The sequence below is a fragment of the Myodes glareolus genome, chromosome 21 (genome assembly GCF_982192425.1).
Source record: "Myodes glareolus chromosome 21, mMyoGla1.1, whole genome shotgun sequence".
Taxonomy (NCBI): Eukaryota; Metazoa; Chordata; class Mammalia; order Rodentia; family Cricetidae; genus Myodes; species Myodes glareolus.
The window spans coordinates 52,324,291-52,347,222 of NC_142046.1; the positions used below are offsets into that span (position 1 = coordinate 52,324,291).

A 22,932-nucleotide genomic window follows, 5' to 3' on the forward strand; every position below is an offset into this window, starting at 1 on the left:
GAAGTTTATCTTTACATGAGAAGCATGTTTGTTTTGCTTGTTTGTTTGGCCTTTAAAGCCAGGGATGGTCAGGCCTTGCAATTGGAGCTGGTCAGGCAGCCAGAGGCAGAAGCCCTAGACTTCAGGCAGGTCTTATTTCCTTTGCATCATGTAAGGAGGCTAACCTGCAACCTAACTCTAGTGGAATGCTGCTCCATCCAGAGAAACTAGTCCTCTATCCAAGGGAACTGTTTGAGCCTGGGGAATTTCTTGCCATGCAAGTTGAATGAAAAGAAAAAATAACAAGGAAAAGAAAGGACATGACTGCTCCTAGGTATGGTGAAGAAGAAAGTTTATTATAGATAAAAGGGCGAGAGCATAGCCAGAGGCAGAGACAGGGACATCTGAGAAAGTCCAGAGTAGACATGACCAGACTGAAATAGGCCATGAGGGGAGAAGGGAGAGAGGGGAACCAGGTGTAGCAACCAGGAGTCCAAAGGTACAAAAGGGGCGGGTAACCAAAATGTCTGGATAGTATAGGGAAGAGCCTCTGGGGAAGGGCAACATATCCTCTATGTTGGAGAGTTCAGGGGCAGAGGGCAGGCTATGTCAGCCATAGCCTATAATAGGTAGCACTGAGGGGTATGGGAAAACCTGGAGGCCAGGTCTGCTTTAATATGTTAAATAGGCACCTCAGCCATCTGTCCTGGGTTTGAAACTTTTTTTAAGTAATAATTTATTTAAATTTTATGTGCATTGGTGCGAGGGTGTCAGATTCCCTGGAACTGAGTTACTGACAGGTGTGAGCTGCTGTGTGAGTGTTGGGAGTTGAACCCAGGTCCTCTGGAAGGGCAGCCAGTGGTCTTAACTGCTTAGCAATCTCTCTAGTACCCTGGGCTTGAAACTTAACACAAGTATATTGTAAATTTAACTCATTTTACTCAAGTATTCAATCTTTTATAACCAATTTTTAAAATTTTACATGATTTTGAACATTATTTTACATTAAATTTTTAAATTTAAACTTGTTTTGACTTACTTATGTCAGGCTTAATTTTGACAACATATACAGAATGTTGTATGACAGGAGGCAACAGAAGACTATATGATGGAAAATAAAAAATTGGTCTCTCATTCCAAGCTTGTCCCTGTAAATAAATTATATTTATATGTAGCATAACTGCAAACAGTTCTGAGCACATTAAATAATTCGATCATTTATATAGTGACTGGCCATTAACTTGCATGTCTTGATTATCTTTAACAGTTTATAACAAGTTGTTCCTTCTTTTTTGGTGTGGGGGGGTGTTTCAAGACAGTGTCTTTCTGTGTAACTCTGGCTGTCCTGGAACTCGCTCTGTAGACCAGGCTGACCTCAAACTCACAGAGATTCGTCTGCCTCTGCCTTCCAAGTGCTAGGTTTAAAGACATGTGTCACCACCTTTGGCCAAGTTGGTGCATTTTATAAAATTAGGATTTTACAGTTTATATTCTTATTAAGCTTGAGCCTTAAAAATATTTTGAATTAGCCAATTGGTGGTTGCACACATCTTTAATCCCAGGACTTGGGAGGTAGAGGCAGGCAGATCTCTGAGTTCTAGGCCAGCCTGGTCTACAGAGTGAGTTCCAGAACAAGTAGGCTGTTACACAGAGAAACCCTGTCTTGAAAAACTGAAAACAAACACAAAATAAAAATTCTTGAATTAAAGATCCTTTAGTATCAAAATAAACTTAAAACCATAACATAAATACTGTTCACAGAGAGCCTGGGAACTTCATTTTTCTGATTCTTTTATAAGTGCTTGTACTAAATGCTAGTTTTTTAATGGCAGCTTCAAAACTAACCATCTTGGAAGCCTAGTGTTGCTTCCTTAGGCTAATAAAAGGGAGATACAAGGATAAACAGAGGACTCAGTGGATCTAGTTGTTTTATGGATATTGCTCTAGTTGATTTATATATAGCTTGTGGTCATTTTAACCAAGATGGTGGTGAAGTCACATAGCATGCCCTTTTTTTTTTTTTTAACCTAAGAGAAGGGGTGGTTGAGTTACATGGATACCAAGATGGCAATAAGCTACATGGTTGTTACTTCAAGGTGGACCTAGGTCATCAGCCACATGGTACTCCAAGGTGAGGCCATTAGGCCCTCTTCTTAAACAAGTGTTGAATCTAAGTTACATACATGCTATTTTATAGCTAATTAAGTTATCCATACATCCTTTTAAAGTTTCACTCAGTGAACTTAATTCTAACAAAAGCTTTAAAGATAATGAACAAAACCAAGAAAAGGGGGAAGAACTCAAAGAGTTGTTGACAGAGATTTCTGTCCTACCCTGCCCTGCAGCCATTCAGTCCCAAAGAAACAAACAGAGGTCTACATTAATTACAAACTGATTGGTCTATTAGCTCAGGCTTCTTATTAACTAATTCTTACATCTGACATTAGTCCATAATTCTTGTCTGTGTTAGCCATGTGGCTTGGTACCTTTTATCAGTGCGGCAGTGCTTCCTCTTGATCTGGGTGACAACTGCAGACTCAGTCTTTCCTCTTCCCAGAATTCTCCTGTTTTCGTCGCCCATAACAGCAGCAGGCATTTTGGCTCTAGGTATGGCTTTAAACCAGAGCCTTGAAAAAGGATAAAGTGAACTGTGACTTAATATGGAGGAGGGGTCTTGGACCAGGCAACCATTCTGTCTTAACAGGGTTATCTAAATCAGTTTAGGTAATTGAATGTTCTGATTTGGGGCCAGCAGTGGCCATTTATCCAGTGTATATTGAAGCCAGATTTATATTGAATGGTTTTAGTTCTATTTGGAGCTCCTTTAAATTTACCATCAAACAGGCCAACGGAGTTTCTTTTGGTACAGAAAATTTAGAACCTGTGCCTGTGCTCAGTACCAAGGAATAGACAGGGTCCAATGCCCGGTTGTTCATAGCATCCTCTAAGTCTGGAAATGACCAAATGCACCTGGAAAGTAAGGGAGTGTACCCAGCCTATACAACTCCAAGGTTAAGGAGCTGCAGAGCTAGTGAAAGGTTATCAGCTTTTGGTTGATTGAGTAGTAGGCCAGTGAAAAATTCAGAATTCTCAGTTAAACTTTTCCAGCTGGTAGAAACTCTCTGGTGCCTTCTACAGAGCAGACTTTAAGAAAGCTCCAGTGATCCCAGAACCTAAGTAAGGTACCTCTGAATGAGGTCCACTATTACCTTGTCCCAGCATTTTAGGTTGTGTATTCTGCTCGAATGCAGTGTGGCCTACCACCTGAGTCAGACTGTCAAGATGACAGGGCAGAGATGCAGTGAAAAGGGCGGGTTGTGGGAGAGAAAAGGGTGGTCCTACCTGGCCTGCTCCCAGCATGGAAGTGTATGAGAGAGCCAGAAGGTTTGTCCATGAGTGGACTTGAGCCACTAGTAGGCACAGATTTACTATTCCAGGTCTTTGACACCATATGTTAGATTATTAAAAGGCAGCTGTAAAGAGAGGTTTGGTTTGACCTTAGGCCTGGACCTTGTCTTTTCACTGTGAGGGACCTTGTTTGTTCACTGTGAGGGACACTTTGTCACTCAGTGTGTATGGATGACAAAAAACGCTTACAGAGGAAGATGTGATGTGGCCCCTCACAGGGGCAGAAATAACTAATGTATGTAGTCTACAAGGAAGCTGAAAAATGTAGTCTTTCAGCAGGAAACTATCAACCCAGGCAACTTAAAAAAGAACACAGTTAATTGGAGGCTTGCTTACAGTTTCAGAGTTAGTCCATGGTCATCGTGGTGGGAAGCATGGTGGCAGGTAGGCAAGCATGGCGTTGGAACAGTAGCTGAGAGCTTATACCTTATCTAAAAGGTAGAGGCAGAGAGAAACCGGCTGGTATGGGCTTCTGCAACCTCAGAACCCAACCTCAGTTATTTATACCTCCAACAAGGCCACACCTCCTAGTCCTTCCTCAAACAGCCCCACCAACTAGGGGCCAAGCATTCAAGTGTATGATTCTTACTCACGCCACCGTAGTCATTAAAATTTAAAAGTTAAGTAAGTTCATGTTTTAATAATTCCTTAATTTTGGTCTTTTGAAATAGGGGTACATGTAGACTGGCCTGGACATCAATATGTAGCCACATCTAGCATTTATAATTTCTAATCTTCTTGCTTCCATCTCCCAAGTGTTGGGATTATAAGGGGATGTGCCACAATTCCCAGCCTAATTTTTCTGTGGCTAATAAGAAGATAAAGTATATCTTTTCTGAAAATTACAGGTGAGGGGTTAGTATTGTTTTGTTTTGCTTTGCTTTGAGACAGAAGCCAAGGCTGAGCTAGAACTCACTATGTGGCCCAGCCTGTCCATGTACTTGTACTACTTGTGTCTCAGTCTCCACTGTGCTGGGAAACTTTCCACACCAGGCTTATTTCAACATCTTAATGACTTTCTGCCTGTTGGAGTAATATATTCTGCTGAAATTTTGGAAAGGGCAAAACAAAGAGTAAAAATAAAAGTTACCCATAGTTCATCACTAAATGACTCCTTTTGTATTATAATTTGGGTATTTTTATCATGCATCACTTACATTTATTCTTCCTCTTTTATAAATTGAGTGTAGTGTCATGGACAGCTTATTTGGGCTTGATTACTTGCTGTGCTGCCATAACTGCATTTAAAGACTTAAAAATATTAATGTTTTTGTTATCCTAGAGTTTGTACATGTGTGTTCATTCATGTCATACTCAACCTTAAACTTGTTTGGTTCTTTTTTTTTCTGAGCCAAATTGAAGCAAACTTTATTAAGATATTAAATACTGACTGCCCAAGTAGACTTTAGTCAGGACCTTTCCTGAACTCTCCCAGCTGACTGGCCCTGAGACATGCGTTGTTGGGCTTTTATGAACCAACCTTAAACTTCTTACTGATTAAGCTACATCCCCAGCCCTTTTCTGATTTCAACATTTGACTGTATGTGCTTTAGTGTGTATTTAGGGTGAATTATTTGAAATTAGCTTTTTGCACATACTTGTTATAGTATGTCTCCTACAAACATGTCTTCATATGTTCATATAATCATGCCATTATCAGAGCTAATATATAATTTCTAGGTTTCTCTGGCTATCCTCAAGTTCCTTTATTAATAAAAAAAAATGGACTGCAGAGGTGGCTTAGTAGTTAAAAACTGGGCTCACAACCAGAACATCAAAAAAGTTTTTTAAGGCAGGATCTAGTCAAGGGTACTTAACTTATGTGCATTTATTTTTCTTTGTGTGATGCTGGGAACTGAATTAAGACCTTGCTCTCAATAGACAACACTTCAGCCCTGAGCTGCACTCTTAGTCTCCTGCTCTGCATTGGGTTGTAATTTGTGTTTTAATCTCCTTTTACTTAGAACTGTCAATCTTTCCTATGTGCAAGGTCATTAGTTTATTTATCTGGGTCATTAGTTTATTTGGGAGAATAAAGTCAGTGTATAGATTTACTAGATAAATCTACATTCTGAATTTGTCTTACCTGTGTTTTCTTGAAACTTCTCTGTCCTGTATTTTCTTTAAGTTATAAATTTTAAAAATTGAAGTGGGGGGTGGAGGACTGGAGAGATGGCTCAGTGGTTAAGAGCACTGGCTGCTCTTCCAGAGGTCCTGAGTTCAATTCCCAGCAACCACATGGTGGCTCACAACCATCTGTAATGAGATCTGGTGCCCTCTTTTGGCGTGCGGGCATACATGGAGGCAGAATGTTGTATACATAATACAATAAATAAATAAATCTTAGAAAAATAAATAATAAGCTTTAAAAAATTGAAGCCGGGCAGTAGTGGTGCATACCCGGTATTTGGGAGGCAGAGGCAGGTAGATCTCTCTTGAGTTTGAGGTCATCCTGGTCTACAGAGTAAGTTCCAGGACAGCCAGGACTCTTACATAGAGAAACCCTGTCTCAAAAAAACAAACAAACAAACAAATTTTTAAATTGAGTAGGTTTAGGAAAAGGTAAGAAAGCTTCATGAGTCATCAGTGCTGTTGGTCTTTCCCATAGTGAGTGATGTTAAGTTTAATAGTTTAATCCCTTGAAAAGGCAGCTATCAGAGTTAAAGTTCCCTCTTCTGTAAAGTGGTGATCTTCTAGGTGACAGTTTGCATGCAGTGAATGACTTTGCCCATGAAGACTGCCTACGTCATAATCAGAGGCAGGTGGAGCTCTGAGTTTGGGGGTCAGTCTGGTCTACAGAGTGAGTTCCAGGACATCCTGGTAGAGAGCGAGTTCCAGAACAGCTGGGGCTACATACACAGAGAAACCCTCTAAGGAAAAAAAAGAAGAAGAAACAAATAAAGAAACAGCAGTGCTGTTACTCTTCTACCAAATATTTTCCCTCCTACATATTCATAAAAGTACTAGAGATGTATATGAGTATCATTCCAACATTATTTTATTTGCTTGCTTGTTTTGCAGTGTAGGGATTGTACTCAGGATCTCTTGGTCATACTAGGCACTGAGCTGTGTCCCTAAGCTCATGCAGCATAATTTTTAATTTAATTTAAAAAGATTTATTTTTATTTGTATGATTGTATTACCTTCGTGTGTGTGTATATATATATATTATATATGTACCACAATATATGTACCACATGTGTACTTGGTTCTTAAAGAAGGCATAGAATTCCCTGTAGTTGGAGTTAGCAGACAGTTGTAATCTACTCTCTTGTTGCTAGGAACTGAACCCAAGTTCTCTAGAAAGGCAGCAAGTCTTAAATGATAAGACTTCTTTCCAGCCTCCAAGCAGTATTATTTTTAAGAGGGGAAAGAAACAATAAAAAATAAATGTCATTTCGCAGTCAAAAAATAATGATGGTGGCTGATGAAATGGCATAAACTGGAGAAGACTGATGATCTGAGTTCAAGCCTCACAAGTCTAATAAAGTGAAAGGAGATAACCACCTGTGTAGTGGTCTCTGACTGCTACATACATGCACAGTGATAGCATTCTCTAATGATGGCTGTTAGGGACATATCAAACTTAGGTTATTCTTGTTAGACTGTTTTGTACAGTATTGTTTTCATTGCCGATGTGCTATAGTTTTATCTCCGAGTATCCTTTTGGGTTTGTTTTCCTCTTGCATTTTTCACTGTGTATAAAATATAGAAAAGTAAAATCTAAATCATATGTTTTTATTGTACCGTGTCTCTCAATTTCAGAATAAATAGGGTTTTGATGCTGACGTTTTAGTATCATCAAGCTTTCAGGGTTCACCAGTCTCTTGAGAATCTAGTGTAATCATGTAAAGAGAAGAAATATTTTAAGTAAGAACAATATTAGTAGTGTCCTAACTATAGTACAATTCTTGAAATAGAAATGTTTGTCACCTCTAATCTCTATATATTTTATTCTTTTGAACAGTTCGTTTTCCTGAAGACCTTGAGAATGATATTAGAACTTTCTTTCCTGAATATACTCATCAGCTCTTTGGGGATGAGTAAGTAACATATTTGCCAAATTAATGTGTCAAAAAGCAAGAAACTGTTTTGTCTTTTAAAGTTAGATTTTTTTTTTACTCTCATTTTTCATGTAGTTTATCTTAAAATATATATTAGAACAATAGTTTATGCATTGAGCACTATGTATGTAATACCTACTGTTTACTACTATAAACTTGTATTTTTAATTCTCACTGTATTGTATTTGCTACTTTGTGTTTTGGTGAGATTGAACAGTTGCTTAAAGACATAAAAGTGCTTTAGTTCTGGTTCAGATAATCCAGGACTCATATTTATCATTACTATTTTTTAGTTTTACCTCTTGTGATACTACTTCCAGTATAGCATAACCCCAAATTTACAAAGTTCCAGGTATTACTCAGTGATTAAGTAAGCTTACTTGAATTCAAGAAATTTATGTGTGTATGTGTGTGCATGCACTTAGGAGTGCACAGAAGTCACTCTCGACCTCATTCCTTTGAGACAGGATCTCTAATGAAGCCTGGAGCTAGGCCAGTGGCAGCAAGTGCCGGCTGATCTCATTTGTCTCCTCCCCACAACACTGGAGTTACAGGCACATGCACGGAGACCTGGCTTTTTATGTGGGTGCTGTGATTTAAGCGTAGCTCATTAAGCTTATGCAGCAAGTGCTCTTTCCCATTAAGCCATCATCTCAGATGATGATTAAATGATGATTATTAATCAGATGATGATTAAAGATATGTCCTGGGACTAGACAGTGGTGGCACACACCTTTAATGCCAGCACTCTGGAGGCAGAGACAGGTGGGTCTCTGTGAGTTTGAGGCCAGCCTGGTCTACAAATTGAATTCCAGAATGGCCAGGGATATACAGACAAATTCCATCTTGAACCCCCCCCCCAAAGAAAAAACAAAAGAGGAAAAAAGAAAAAAAAAAGATTTGTCTTAGGATATTCAGCACATTCTTTAATTCCCTAAATCTTATATATGTTGTTAATGTAGTCAGTTATTATTTTTTTCCTTCTTTAGAAAGTTGAAATAAATAATTTAATGAACACAATTTCTTCATTTGGATTCAGCTCTTAACTAGTTTTTGTCTTGTTTTTTGTTTTAAGGTAGAATCTCATGTAGCCCATGTTGTCCCCAAACTTGCTCCGTAATAGCGGCCAGCCTTGAACTCATTGTTCCCCAAGGAACTATTTTGTTCGAGTCAGGAAGAATATTTGAATACAGTTAATATTTAAAATATTTTTGTTCATGGCATTTCCTCTATATATCATTGTATTTATTTGATGCATTCATTTTAGTTAATTCTTTTTGTTGTTTTGTTTTTTGAGACGGTTTCTGATATAGCCCTGGCTGTTCTGGAACCAGCTCTATAGACCACGCTAGCCTTGAACGCAGAGATCCACCTGTCTGCCTCCCCAGTGCTGGAATTAAAGGCATGTGCCATCGCCAGGCTCTTAATTCTTAATTAAATGTATTTTTAAATTGGAAAACATCTCTTCATGGAGCAAATTTTAGTATATTTTTAATTAATGTATCAGATTAGGCATTTTATGAACTTTTAAAAAGCAACTAAATCTTATTATATATAGACTAAAATATCAATGTTTCTTATTTTTAACAGGTTTTTTATTATAAAAATATTTTCCTTTGGATTTTTTAAAGCGAGCTATCTATTTTACATTTACCTTTCTTCTATTAAAAAAATAATCTCTTCTAGGGCTGAGAGTATAGTTCAGTAATAGACTGATTCCTGTCCAGAAAACAAACTCTCTTCAGTTATAGCTCAGTGGATGAAGCCTAGTGTTTTTTTTTTTTTAAATATTTTTTTTTATGTTTTATTTAACTTTATCTTATGTGCATTGGTGTGAAGGTGTCAGATCCCCTGCAACTGGATCTTTAGACAGTTGTGAGCTGCCATGTGGGTGCTGGGAATTGAACCCACATCCTCTGGAAGAGCAGTCAGTGCTCTTAACCACTGAGCCATTTCTCCAGCCCCTGAAGCCTAGTTTTTAAATATTGCTTCTTAATGGCTTTCCCATCCGTCCGTTTGATTTGTGTAGTGTCACTGCAAGTAGTGTGCTCACATAGTGTTATTCTAAGTTGGACAGGTAACAGTCATGATGGTGATGATCCTGTCCTTACGACCCAAGCATGGCGCAGCCCTCGTCTAGACTCACTGCCTCGGAAAATCGCTGCAATGAACATACTTTGGTAGCCTAGGCTGAATTCTGGCTAGGATTGTTTCTTACAAGTACTCTCTTTTTTTTAAAGAATTTGTTTTTTAGGGGCTGACATGATGGCTCAGCAATTGAGAGTGATTTTACTGCTCTTTCAAAGGACCCAGTCTAAGTTCACTTTCCAACACTTAATGTTGGCAGCCTCTAACTCCAGCTTCAAGGCACCCAATGTCTTCTCCTGGCCTTTTGGGGTACTATACTCACAGCCATGTATGTACACATAGGTACACACAAATAAAAAAATAAGTCAACCTAAAAAAATAAAAGAATTCATTTAAAACATAGAAATAAAAGCCAGCTTTACTGAGATCAATTGCATCCATATCATCAATTTTAGATGTTTTTATTACTCTCACCAAAAACCCCTTTCCACTTTGAGTCTCTGCAGTCCCAGACAGAAAGTAACTACCCTCTGTCTATAGATGCATCTGATTCAGATATTTAGAATTCAGTTTTCCTTCCCTAAGATTCTTCAAAGGGAGTATCATCAGTGCTTTAGATAGTAGAGATCAGAGTTAGAATTCACAGAAGGGGTGGGTATTATCACTGCTTTGAACAACTGTGGACACTAGTGATGAAGCAAGTGGTAAGCTGAAAGGACCTGCCCACGGCTACCTGTTTGCCTAGCTAGGTCTTAGTTTAATGTTACCTATCTCTTCTGAAATGCCTTCTAGTTAATAACAGCAGCCATAGCAGGCATAGTAACAGTGGGAGTAATGTCTGACAGTCCTCACAGTGTGCCAGTTACTTAACAGGCTCATTGAACCCAACAGCTTTCCTGAGTTAGCACCTTGATTCTCTTCTTTTACATGAAGCTGAGTACAGTATCATTGTGAATGTTCATTTCCTTTAGTTTTTTTAAACAAGCAAATATAGTTTAACTTCACAGACAATTTTAAGATTTTAAATTTGTTTATATGTGTATAGGTAATACATTTTGGTGATTTGGCAAAAATTCATTTTTGCTGGTTTTGTTTTTGCTTTTCATCTCAGTGAAACTGCTTTTGGTTACAAGGGTCTGAAGATCCTGCTGTACTATATTGCTGGTAGCCTGTCAACAATGTTCCGTGTTGAATATGCATCTAAAGTTGATGAGAACTTTGACTGTGTGGAGGTAAGAAGAGAAATACATATATTTTAACTTTTCCACTTGAGTATAAGAGTGGTCTTAAGTGTTAAGGCTCTAAAGAGGAGAAACTGCAATGCCATCGCTTCAGAATCAGTCTTTCAGGTACAGGAGGTGTTTGCTGGTCTCTTCTCTAACCTTGTGGCCATACCCCTGAGTCCGCTCATCTCCTGGGTGAACCTTCTCTAAGAAAACCTTTACTTTGATGAGCAGAGCTTTCTTTACTGGCTTTTGTTTTGATTGCAAATGTGAAAGTTAACAACTTTCTGAAAGCCTTTTAACTTATTTTAACTTTTGGTTATTTTATTTATTTATTCATTTATTTATTTTTGTATAACGTTGGCAATCCTGGAACTTGATCTGTAAATGAGGCTGGTCTCAAACTCACAGCTATCCACCTGTCTCTACCTCCTGAGTGCTGGGATTAAAGGCATGGACTACCACCACCCAGCTTAACTTTGGTTTTTATCCTGTTGATTATGTTTTTCTCTTTCTCCCATGTTCTTTGCTCTTTAACTGTCAATTAAGTATCATTAACAACTGCATAAAAATAGTATATTGTTGTGTTTAATGAAATGATGTGTAATCTCTATACAGCATGAAAGAAACCTGAAATAGTTAATTTTTAGAAAATTTTTGATTGACACATACTTGTTTTATATATTTATGGGGTACAGCATAGTATTTCAAACATGTGAACATAGTATTACAAACAATGTGTAATGGTCAGTGCAGAATAACTGATATATCACCTCAAATACTTATCAAGAAATAGTCAAAGGCTGGGCGTATGACTTAGAGGTTAAGAGCACTGGCTGCTATTTCAGAAGACTGGGGTTGCATTCCTATCACCCTCAAGGCAGCTCAGGATGATCTGTAACTATAGTTTGAAGAGATCTGACACCATTTTCTGATCTCTTGAGAGCAGGCACACACTGTATACATACATACATATACACATACACACACATACATGCAGACAGAACACCCATATACAGAACAATAATAAAATAATTATCTTTAAAAGGAAAGGTCATAAGATTCAATATTAGTATTAGAAATATTTTGAGCACTACTTGTTCGTTATCTTATACTTCTCAATCGTGTTTAAAATTACCAAGCTTTACAGATAAATAATATGTAATTGTACTTAGTATTTGTTTTTTCTAGTAGTTTGTATATCTTGAAATTTTCTCTTAATTTTACTGATAGAAAGATGATTATGAATAATGCTGTAGTTGTGGTAAGTGAATGTTTGCAACTAAATTCCATCTAAACCAGCACTGAATAAGTTATTAAAATAGAGGTTTTCAGTAATGAGATTTTTCCTATTAGATATGGTTAAATTTCTTCAGAATCCAAGTATTTCATACGAAGTATTCTGATTTCAAATACAGCTAATGTTTTCCTTTGTGCAGTACAAAATTCACTGTCATTTGAGGTGTGTGTGTATGTGTTTGATATAATATTGCAGCTGATAGTGCTAAATTGATATCTTCCAAAGGAACTATTGACTTAGTTATTGATAAATCTTTCATATACTGTGTGTAGTGAAAATAGCTATCTATTTGCACTAACTTCTAATTGTTCCATTTCTGAAAACCAGGGTTTCTATTTAGGAGTACTATGTGAAGTATAAGAAATCAATCAATTTTGTATACTGTTTTTGTAGGGTTACTTATTTGCTTCATGGTCAAAGATCATTTGTTTAGTGTTAAAGAAAGATTCCCCCTTTTTAAAGAATGGTAGTTGATAACGGGCATAGTGAACTGGCTTCTTCTGTTTCAGTTTGTAACACTAATGCTCTCCCCGTGGTTTCCTGTGTCCCTTTCCCTCTCCGTTAATTATGTGTATTATGTAGTATGTCTATTTGTGGGTATGGCATGTGAATGTGGATACCCAGAGAGGCCAGAAGAGGGCTTTGGATCCCTTTGACCTGGAGTTACAAGCAGTTGTGAATCACACAGTGTGGGTGATGGGAACCAAACTTGGGTCTTCTGCTTTTAATTTCTGAGCCATCTCTCTAAACTAGCCTTTTTTTCTCTTGATACCAGGAATATAGTAAATAAAACATTCTCTGCTCTTGAATAATTTACCATAACAAATCATAACACAGAGGAGAATGTTAAAAATATTTTGCTGGGATATTTGAAGAAAGCAGCAAATCCAGATTATGCAGAGCCTTGGGATTTTTTTGTGCCAGGATAAGGTACTGCTAAGAGGCAAGAATAGTTAGTAGCCTTTATAGGTTTTAAGCATGTGGTGAGTTATATACATACAATTCACATTTTAAAAAGGTAGGCTGGTATGTGTGCATGCTTTGTAATCTCAGTATCCTGGAAGTGGGGGAAATATAGAAAGACCTAGAGTTAAAAACCAGATTTAGCTGTGTGGCAAGTTTGGGGCTTGCCTGGACTGTTTGAGACTTTGTCTCAAAATAAAACAAAACTGGTGTGCAGAGGACCTGCTGTAGTGGGACCAGAAGGCAGACATTGCAGTATTAGTTGTCAGATTCAGAATATTATTTATTGACAGAACCAGTATGTTTGTGGTTTAAATAGATGTGATGCTTGAGGGAGAGAAATAAGTAGGGAAAAAAAGGGCATTGCTGCTGGTTGTGGTGGCGTGCACCTTTATTCCCAGCTCTTGAGAGGCAGAGGCAGGCAGATCTCTGAGTTCCAGGACAGCCAGGACTACACAGAGAAACTTTGTCTCAAAACAGAGAGAAACGGGAGAGAGCAAATCAAGAAGAAACAGCCTCTTTTACTTTTTGTAGCATATCTTAGATATTCTTAGAATTAGAGTAATGCTAAATCTTGAGACACTTTTCTTAATTTAACATGCCATTAATTGCAACCTCAAAAATAACTCACCAGGGACAAACTTAGACAAACAGTACTGCTTAAGGTACTAGAAAGGTTCTTGATATTCCAAATACATACAACTAATTAAATAGTTGTACTGTATTACTAGGTTTTGTCAGGCACATTGCTTTGTGCAGTGTTGAAGAAAAACAAAAATTGTTCCATAGGAACATTTTCTCATGTAACAAAGCACAGAACATTGGGACTCTAAATGGCCATGGTGAGAAAGTATGTCCTTTAAGATATTTCAAGGCGGTGGATAGATGATTCAGTGCTCAAGAGTGCTGGCTGATCTTGTGTAGAGGACTCAAGTTCTATTCCCAGCATCAACATAGCAACTCAAAACCACCAGTAGCTAGTTCCAGGGCATCTGTTCCAGGGCATCAGACCTCCTTCTTCTGGCCTCCACAGGCACTGGGTGCACACATGGTGCACAGATATAAGATTTTATATGAAGGTGTTTATTGAGTAAATATCTTTGAATACTGAAAGTTAAATAGTCTTTCAACTTGTTTAAGGTCAGATTTGAGGGTAGTTTGCCTTTCAGCAGAAGTATGACTTGAAATCTACCAGAAGTTGGTTTCTAAATGCAAGACAGGTAAAGTGACTCATCATGCTTCTGTAGTCTGTCTTGCTTAGGAGATAGGACATAAGGAAAGCTAAAGGTTAAATCACAATATTGAGATTACCCTGTAGTGATTTTTTTAATTGTATTTTTTTCTGACATTTAAAAACCAGAACTACAATTATACTGTGCTATTTTACCCATCACTATTTTTTTAAATATTACCATGTAACAAATTATTGCAATTATTCCTCTTGTAAAATACTTTCTCATGCAATTATTGAAAATTGGGTGTCTCTTTACATTCACAGTTTCAGGGAAAATATTTATAAAATAGTATGTATTTTTAAAATAAAGTAGATTTTATCAAATTTAATTTATTTGCAATTGAGGATCACTTGCAAGTCCTGATGTATACATTAGCAATAAAGTGTCAGCAGAATGCTTAAAAGCCATATTTTAAGTAATAAATTATTTTTATGACCATAGATAAATCATATATATATATATATATATATGTTGATACCAAAGCATTGAAAATAAAACTTATTTGTGATAAGCTCCATCCTTGTATCTCATTCTAAAATGTATCTTGATAATAAAGTACTATTCATCTGCAGGTGCATTGCTCCTACTTAGTTAAAAGATGGTTGAAAGGACAGGAATTAGTAGCATGTTGTATTAGCCTTTTGTAGTGTATTTTGTCCTAAGCATCTTAATTTCCCTGTTTTGAATGCTAAGTAGCAAGGGTCTTGGTTTAGAACTAATACCCATCATGCATGTAAACGGTATGAAAGAGCTGCTTAGTAAGTTAACACAAAGTGTTCTTGTGTCAGTCCTTGTGGAAATAGATACAATACAAACATTACAGCTGAACTCACGGCAAACTCCATTAAGTAAAAACCTGGCCTCATTGTTGAGGAAAAAGTTTGAATAGAATGCAAGCTCATTTTGTTGAATGTAATGTCAGGCTTTTAGGGACTGTATTGAAGGATAAGGTTTTGTTAAGTTGAGACCAATTCATTAAGTTTTATTGCCTGGTGAGAAGCAGTAATACTTTATTGTAAGACTTCATCAAATATTCATGGTTAAAGAGAAGTAGTAAATGTATTCAATCAAGTGGTCTTTGGGGTTTTGAAAAGGATTATGAAGTCTGCTCAGCTGATAGTTTTCATTCATTGAGGTTGTTTAACAAGGGTAATTTTAATCTCTGAGTTTAATTTTGTTGTTCAGTCTTTTTCTCTTTTATACGATCACAAATCCAAGTCTATGAAAGTTGTCACATTGTGGAGATGAGTGGATAATATAACCATTCATATGATTTTTGTATTTCCTGAATGGAGATACTTTAGAATTTATTATCTTAGTTTAGCATATGAGGATCTTATCTGTCTACTTTGCTATTCATTTGGTTAGACTATCTAGCCTTACCACTTACTGCTGGTGATCTTTTCATGTCTGGGATAATATGGTTTCTTTGACATGTGTATAATAATAATCAGCCTTTTGTTTTGACTTGTTAAGGTTGTCCTGAAGGGTGGTAGGTAATAATCATTTTACTCTTGCACTAGATATTAGGCTACCTGCCTTCTCTAATTTGTTTTTAGGTTAATGCTCATCTTAAACTTGTGTGAGAGTAGTTTGTTTATATAAAACTTACCCTTTTTTATTTTACTGCATTGCTTACTTCTTTAGCTTAATTGTGAAGTGCTGTGATAGTTGTTGATTAGGAAATTTTTTGTTTGTTTGTTTTGAAATATGGGATCTCTCCCTGGCTGACCTAGAACTTGTTATATAGAACAGGCTGGCCTCAAACTCAGAGATCCACCTGCCTCTGCTTCCTGATTGCTGGGATTAATCACTACCTCTAAACCCTTTTAGAGAAATTAAACATTTTCAGCTAAAAACTACATTTGTTAATTTTTGTTCCTTATCCTCTATTCCTCAGGCAGATGATGTTGAAGGGAAAATCAGACAAATCATTCCGCCTGGGTTTTGCACAAACACAAATGATTTTCTTTCTTTGCTGGAAAAAGAAGCTGATTTCAAGCCATTTGGAACCCTACTCCATACATACTCAGTTCCTTGTCCAACAGGAGGAGAAAACTTTACTTTTCAGATATACAAGGTAAAAAGAAGTATTTCCCTTCGCCTGGAACCTATATAGGATTGTATATTCAGTATTTCTAGCATGAGGAAAAATGTTTTTTATTGGCACTAACACCAGCTCTGTTTTGACTGTGTGTTTGTATACATATTTAATCTGAGACTTGTAAACGTTTCCCACAGGATAGTTTTGTGTTCTGCAGGCTTTCACTTACCTCAGTGATGAGTTTCACCTGACTTTTCCTGGCTTTTTCCCTAGGCTGACATGACATGTAGAGGCTTTCGAGAATATCATGAAAGGCTTCAGACCTTTTTGATGTGGTTTATTGAAACTGCTAGCTTTATTGACGTGGATGATGAAAGATGGCACTACTTTCTAGTGTAAGTACAGTTCTAAAGCAACAGTGGACCTTATTACCTCCACAAAGCAGCATTTTAATTGTGGCAGCCCAATTATTGGGGACAGTATAATGATATTTTTCCCAGGAAAGAAAAACTATTGTTTATGGGGCTTGAGTTTGCCTTCATTATGCTTTGGGGGACTTGAGAATAGAGCTGAATTAAATGCTGTTGTCTGTTAGGGCCCTGAATGTAGGCTTAAACAGTAAAATGAGCTTTGCCTGTGTTTTCTTTTACTTGCCACCTATTCATCTTTATAATAGGCAAGTGCACTGAAGTGATGTAAAGAGGTCTGATTTGTCCAAGTTGCTGCACACCAATTAAGTGAATTGTACATTCAGAACATAGCAGGTGTACCCATTGGGCCCTCACAGAGTAGCTTGCTGACACTGAAAATTCAGTCAGAGAATGGAAAAGAAAATGGACACTGCATGGGAGCGCGACTGTAATTGACCTGCTTGGCTTTCTGTTTTATCTGCAGATTTGAGAAGTATAATAAGGATGGAGCTACGCTCTTTGCGACTGTAGGCTACATGACAGTCTATAATTACTATGTGTACCCAGACAAAACCCGGCCACGTGTAAGGTAATTGGCAGTATAACACGTGCCTTGTCTTTTATTTCAGAAGGAACTGCTGACGTTTCCAATACTTGTTAAGGTAGTGTTGATTTGTTTTTTGTTGTTGTTTTTTTTTTTAATCACCATTCATTGGTTATGTACTGGTTTATTGTTTTCTTTAAAACTGGCAGTCAGTTTCAAATTTTCAATTCAAATTTCAAATTCAAAATGAATTTTGAGTATGTTAGTAATTTTTTGGTTTCATGATGTTTAATTTTTAAAAAGGACCAACATTCATACTATCATAATTTGATTTTTTCAACTGGTCATGTTGTGATGTTTTAATTTAGAATAATTTCTTTACTATAGTCAGATGCTGATACTGACTCCATTTCAAGGTCAGGGCCATGGTGCTCAACTTCTTGAAACAGTTCATAGATACTACATTGCATCTCCTTCAGTTCTTGATATTACAGGTATGTAACATTTTATATTACTAAAAGCCCTTCTCAAACATACCTTAGTAGTTTTATTTCTATCCTATGTGTTAGCATTCTCCTGGGGTCTTTATGGAACTAAAGGTTGCTTTTAGGTTACATTTAAGCTTTTATGGAAATTGAACTGCATCCCTAACTGAAGTGAACAAATTAAAAATAATGAACTAACTATATATTATTTGGTGAATTCCTGGTCAGACATATGTGCATCACAAGTATGGTATAACTTAATCGTTCAGTTTATTTGGCAAACATTTTTATCATTTAGAAGATACCTGTGCATTAATTTTAAACCATAGTGTGGTGTCTTCCTAAATAGAAGACTTTTTTTTTTTCTTTTTTTGAGACAGGGTTTTACTGTGTAGCCCTGGCTGTCCTGGAACTCACTTTGTAGACCAGGCTGGCCTCAACATTACAGAGATCCGCCTGCTTCTGCCATCCAAGTGCTGGAGTTAAAGGCGTGCAGTCCTACCACACAGCAGATGTCCTTTTCTTACCCTGAATAATGTTCAGATTTGTTGTTCATTAAGTTGCTGATTAAACTGAGAGTCACTGCCAGGTGTTGTGGCACATATACCTGTAATCTCAGCACTAAAGAGGCTGCGGCAGGAGGATTGAGGTCAGCCTGAACTACATAGGGAGACTGTCTCAAAATGAAACTCAAATTTAAAAAACAAAAAACAAAAAACAAAAAAAACCTGGGAGTCCCTTTTTTTCCCTTCATGTGTAGTGTCTAATAGGGTTGTGTATCTTCAATCTGAAAATCTGAAGTCCAAAACTTAGGACTATTTTAGTGTGTGTGGCCAAAAAAGGGCATTGGACCCCTGGAGCTGGGGTTAGAAGCAGCTGTGAGCCATTTGATGTGGGCACTGCGGCTGAACTCAGTTTAAAACAGAACACTCCCCTAGCCATTGAGCCATTTCTCCAGCATCCTTCCTCTCTACACACACCAAGCTTTTTGTTTTGTTTTTAATTTCAAAATTCAAGATTTTTTTGAGTGCCAATGTGAAACTCAAATTTCTTATTTCTAAAAAGATTGAGATTTTCAAATCAAGAATTCCAACTGGTAAACTATAAAAATACTCCAAAACAACACCAGAAATCTCAAAAATCTGAAACACTTTTGGTCTCACCTATTTCAGTTAAAGTTACTCATCCTATATAAGATTCATATCCAAGGTAAATATTTAATGTTTATTTTATAAAGGCTTGAATATGGAGCTGGAGTGTAAAAGAACTCAGTGGTAAAATGCTCACCTAAGATGCATGAAGCCTAGGGGGTTCAACCCCTGATGCCTCAAAATAAGTAACTAAATAAGAATATATATTTTGGATTATTTGAATTGATTGCTGTTACCCAGATTTGCTTCCATCATGTAAGTTAGGCAAGCCTTGAGCTCGAGAACCTCCTACCTCAGCCTCAACTGCTGAGATAAGACCTATACCATCACAACTGACTTAACACTAAGATTGTTTCTAAAATTCATATTTTAATGTGCACTAAAATGGTAACTTGTTTTAAAATGATTTTCCAAAATTTTGTCAAATTGTTTAAAGAAATAAACAGTTGACTATGGGACTGGAAACCTTACAAAATAAGGTAATGGGCAGGCTTTTTTTTTTCCATATAGTATGCTGATTTTGCTTGCCCAAGAAGAAAAAAATAGAGCTGCTAGAATATGAATTGTCTTCTTTTAACAAATACGTAACCTTTTCCCCTAAGTATGGTCTAGAGAATTCCACTTTACATGAAAATTAATACATGGGTATTCTTTAAATACTTTAAACAATAAACTAGAGGGAAACATGTTAGGTTTTTTATTTGTTTTTGCTGTGGTGAGAATCAAACCTAGGGCCTTGTACATCCTAGGAAACATTTACCACTGAGCTATAACACAGTTCAGTATTTTTAAAAGGGAGTTTCACATTTATAGTATTGCATTATCTTTTCCTCTGACTCACTGCTGATAAAAGGAGTTGAAACTTCAACGATAAGAAAGTAATTACTCAGCTTACTTTATATCAGAAGTTACAGATGGAAAGACACCGTCACTACTTTTTGTGACCTGTAATATTATCAAGACAGTACAAGCCAGCTCTCACTGCTTTGAGCTGAGCCAAAGTTGCTGGCTTCTGCTCACTGACAGATTGGGCTTGATGCTACATCAGGGGACATTTTTGGTGATTTTAATCTGGAGTTCACATAAGTAGTCTTTGTCTACTCTAGTGGGTAATGTGCCAGCAGGGGTTGTTTCTCTGAAGCCTCTTAACTACTTTTTTCTGTCTATTCTAGCCAATAAAGTCCTTGATACTTAGCACCAATTAGCAGATAAAGAATTCTCTTTCTTAAATCTCAGTGAAGAGTCATTAATAATAGTACCCTTTATTCATTGCTATGATTCATTAAAAACTGAAGTCTTTAAGAGAAAGGCTAAACATGCTAAAAGGACGTCTGAATTTGACAACTGAGTATCGACCTTTATTATCAGCATTCACGTTTCTTGGCTTACAAAATGCTAAAAATGCTTTGTTATCTGCTCTCATTAATTTATTTCTCTTAGCTTTCATACTGTGTCCTTAAAAAGCATTTAAAAAAAAAAACCTTACTGAATCTTGTACTCCAGTCATTTAGTTGTCTATTTTTCCATTATTTTTTGTTTTTAACTTAATGGATCTTCTGCGGGCTTTGGGTCTCCCTTTGAAATTCAGGCTGTTAGTATTGAGGTGGCCTTTGCTTCCTTGACATTTTGGCAGAAATAATTATAATTAATATTTAATCATTGATAGCTTAGGTTCTGTTCTCGCTAGATATGTGTTTGGGGTGCAGTTTTTTCCACTTTATTTCTTTTAGCTTCAGTTTTTACTGGCAGACAGTTCCTTATTATATACACTGTCTTCATTTTGAGGCTGTCAGTTTCTAATGGATAGCATTTGAATACTTCTCAGAATATAGATAGAATCAACAGTTTGTTTCATTGGACAGTAGAAACTGATTCTGGCTAGAGTGTATATATTAGCATTATTTAAACTACCAATAGTATATTAACAACTAATATATTTGCCCTTTAATTTAAAGCCCCTTGTTCTGAGATGTGTTACACAAATTTTTAAAATGTTAATGTGTACTTTTTACATACTTATGTGATTTGTGTTATTTCATTAAAATATTTTTTAATAATGTACCATATTAATACAGAGAGGTTTTTAAACATGGTAGAATACCTAATGCTATAAGATGGGGTTTGTTTGTTTGTTTGTTTTTGCAAGACAGGGTTTCTCTATATAACAGTCCTGGATGTCCTAGAACTCACTTTGTAGACCAGGCTGGCCTCAAACTCAGAGATCCCCAGCTTCTGCCTCTATAGTGCTGGAATTAAAGGCACTGCCACCACTGTCCAGCAAGCTGGTATAGTTAATTTGGAACAAACTCTAGTTTTTAGACCCTATATATTTAGACCCTTGAATATAGATTTATACTTCAGCAGATTTTATCTTCAGGTATATTACTTTTATGTGAATGTGGTCAGTGTATGTATGGTGTATACACATGTATGTATGCTAGGTACATATGCATTCAGAGGCTAGAGGAGGGTGTTGAATGCCCTGTTTCATCATTCTCTACCTTATTCCCTTGAGACAGTTTCTTACTGAACCTCTGGAGCTAAATGGGCAATTAGCAAGCCTTTGCTTTCCATTCCAAAGCATTGGAGTTATAGGAGCACATGGCCAACACTGGGTTTTTAAATGAGTGATGTGGTCTAAACTCAGATTTTCACGCAGCAAGTTCTTTTCCATTGAGACACTCTCCAAGTCCCTTACCCCTGTTTTGAGACAAGGCCTTGAACTTGTAATGTAGCCCAAGATAACCTTGGAATCCCTTGTTTCTTCCTCACAAGTGGTGGGATTACAGACATGTACTACCACACTGGGTTTTTAAAGCAGTGCTGCATATTGAACTAGGACCTTCTATATTCTAGGAAAGTATTCTGCCAACTGAGCTACATCTCCAGTCCATTGTATTGCTTCTTTGTATAATTAAAACCAAGGGGTTGACGGATGCCACAAATTATTGGATATCATCATTTTAGGAACTTTTCAAGCTGATCCTTGTAGTTAAAGAGCTTAAATAAAGGTTGAGTGGTGGTATGACCCCTGTTACTGAACTACTGCAAAACAAAAACAAAAACAAAAAACCATTACCATTACCATACCAGTTTGTAGTTGTTTGTTTAAAACTAATTGGAAATTTTGGGCATAATTTTTTTTTTATTTGTGTGAAATTTTTAGATAAAAATGTAGGTTGAGTTCGATTTTTCTCAATTTTGCTTTGATATTTTTTCCTAAACTTTCCTGAAGATATATGTTACTTAAATTTTTATTCATACTAAGTTTATTTTAAACCAATATTCAGAATGCAGTTTAGGATTTTGTTGTTGTTGTTTAGACAGTCTTGAGAAAACTAACATTGAATAAACCTGTTTAGTAGGATGTCTTCATTTTTTAGAATCAGAACCTACCTCTGTCCTAGATGGCCTGGAACTTACTGCATAGCTTAGACAGGCCTCAAACTTAGTCTTCCCACCTTTGCTTTTTGTGCTGGGATTATAGACTTTCATTACCATATCCAGCTTTGTTGTTGTTAAATACTTTAGAAGAGCTGGAGAGATCAGTCAGTGGTTAAGAGCACTGACTGCTTTCTAGAGGACCCAGGTTCAATTCCCAGCACCCACATGGCAGCACACAAAGACACACATGCAGGCAAAACACCCATCCACATAAAAAGTTTTTTTAATGTATTTTTTTATTGCATGTATTTTGCCTACATGTATGTCTGTATGGGGGTGTTGGGTCCCCTGGAACTGGAGTTACAGACAGTTGTGAGCTGCCCTGCGGGTGCTGGGAACTGAACCTGGGTCATTTGGAAGAGCAGCCAGTGCTCTTAACCATTGAACCATCTCTCCAGCCCCTAAAGAAATACTTTAAAAACTGGAGCTATAGCTCAATACTACCTCTCTTGCCTAAGATGCATGGTGCTTGTGTTCCGTAATCCTCTCCACACACAATAATATACTTGAGATGGTTAAAAGTTTTAATTAAAACAACTTTATTAAGGTACAATTTCTATAAATTCACAGGCATAAAGAGTACAGCTCAAAGAT

At 36.9% G+C, this 22,932-nt stretch overlaps 1 protein-coding gene and 1 long non-coding RNA gene across 6 annotated transcripts in view; one reads left to right on the forward strand and one right to left on the reverse strand.

Annotated features, from left to right (window-relative positions):
* The window catches only part of Hat1 (histone acetyltransferase 1), a 44,178-nt gene that overhangs the window by 10,051 nt on the left and 11,195 nt on the right, over positions 1–22,932 (forward strand). For both annotated transcript variants that reach the window (XM_048425898.3, XM_087900051.1), the window contains exons 3-8: positions 7,355–7,430; positions 10,651–10,771; positions 16,161–16,340; positions 16,578–16,699; positions 17,199–17,303; positions 17,646–17,752. In XM_048425898.3, coding sequence (XP_048281855.1) covers positions 7,355–7,430; positions 10,651–10,771; positions 16,161–16,340; positions 16,578–16,699; positions 17,199–17,303; positions 17,646–17,752 — 711 coding nt within the window. The remainder of the gene's footprint in view (positions 1–7,354; positions 7,431–10,650; positions 10,772–16,160; positions 16,341–16,577; positions 16,700–17,198; positions 17,304–17,645; positions 17,753–22,932) is intronic.
* LOC125394798 (uncharacterized) overlaps positions 1–22,932 on the reverse strand; it is a 58,671-nt gene that overhangs the window by 4,806 nt on the left and 30,933 nt on the right. For 2 of the 4 annotated variants that reach the window (XR_015735867.1, XR_007230331.3), the window contains one exon: positions 2,466–2,606. The exons of 1 other annotated variant lie outside the window; for it this stretch is intronic. This is a non-coding gene — a long non-coding RNA (uncharacterized LOC125394798). Of the gene's footprint in view, positions 1–1,018; positions 1,128–2,465; positions 2,607–22,932 lie in introns of all 4 variants that reach the window. One more of the 4 variants, XR_015735868.1, reaches the window with a different exon arrangement.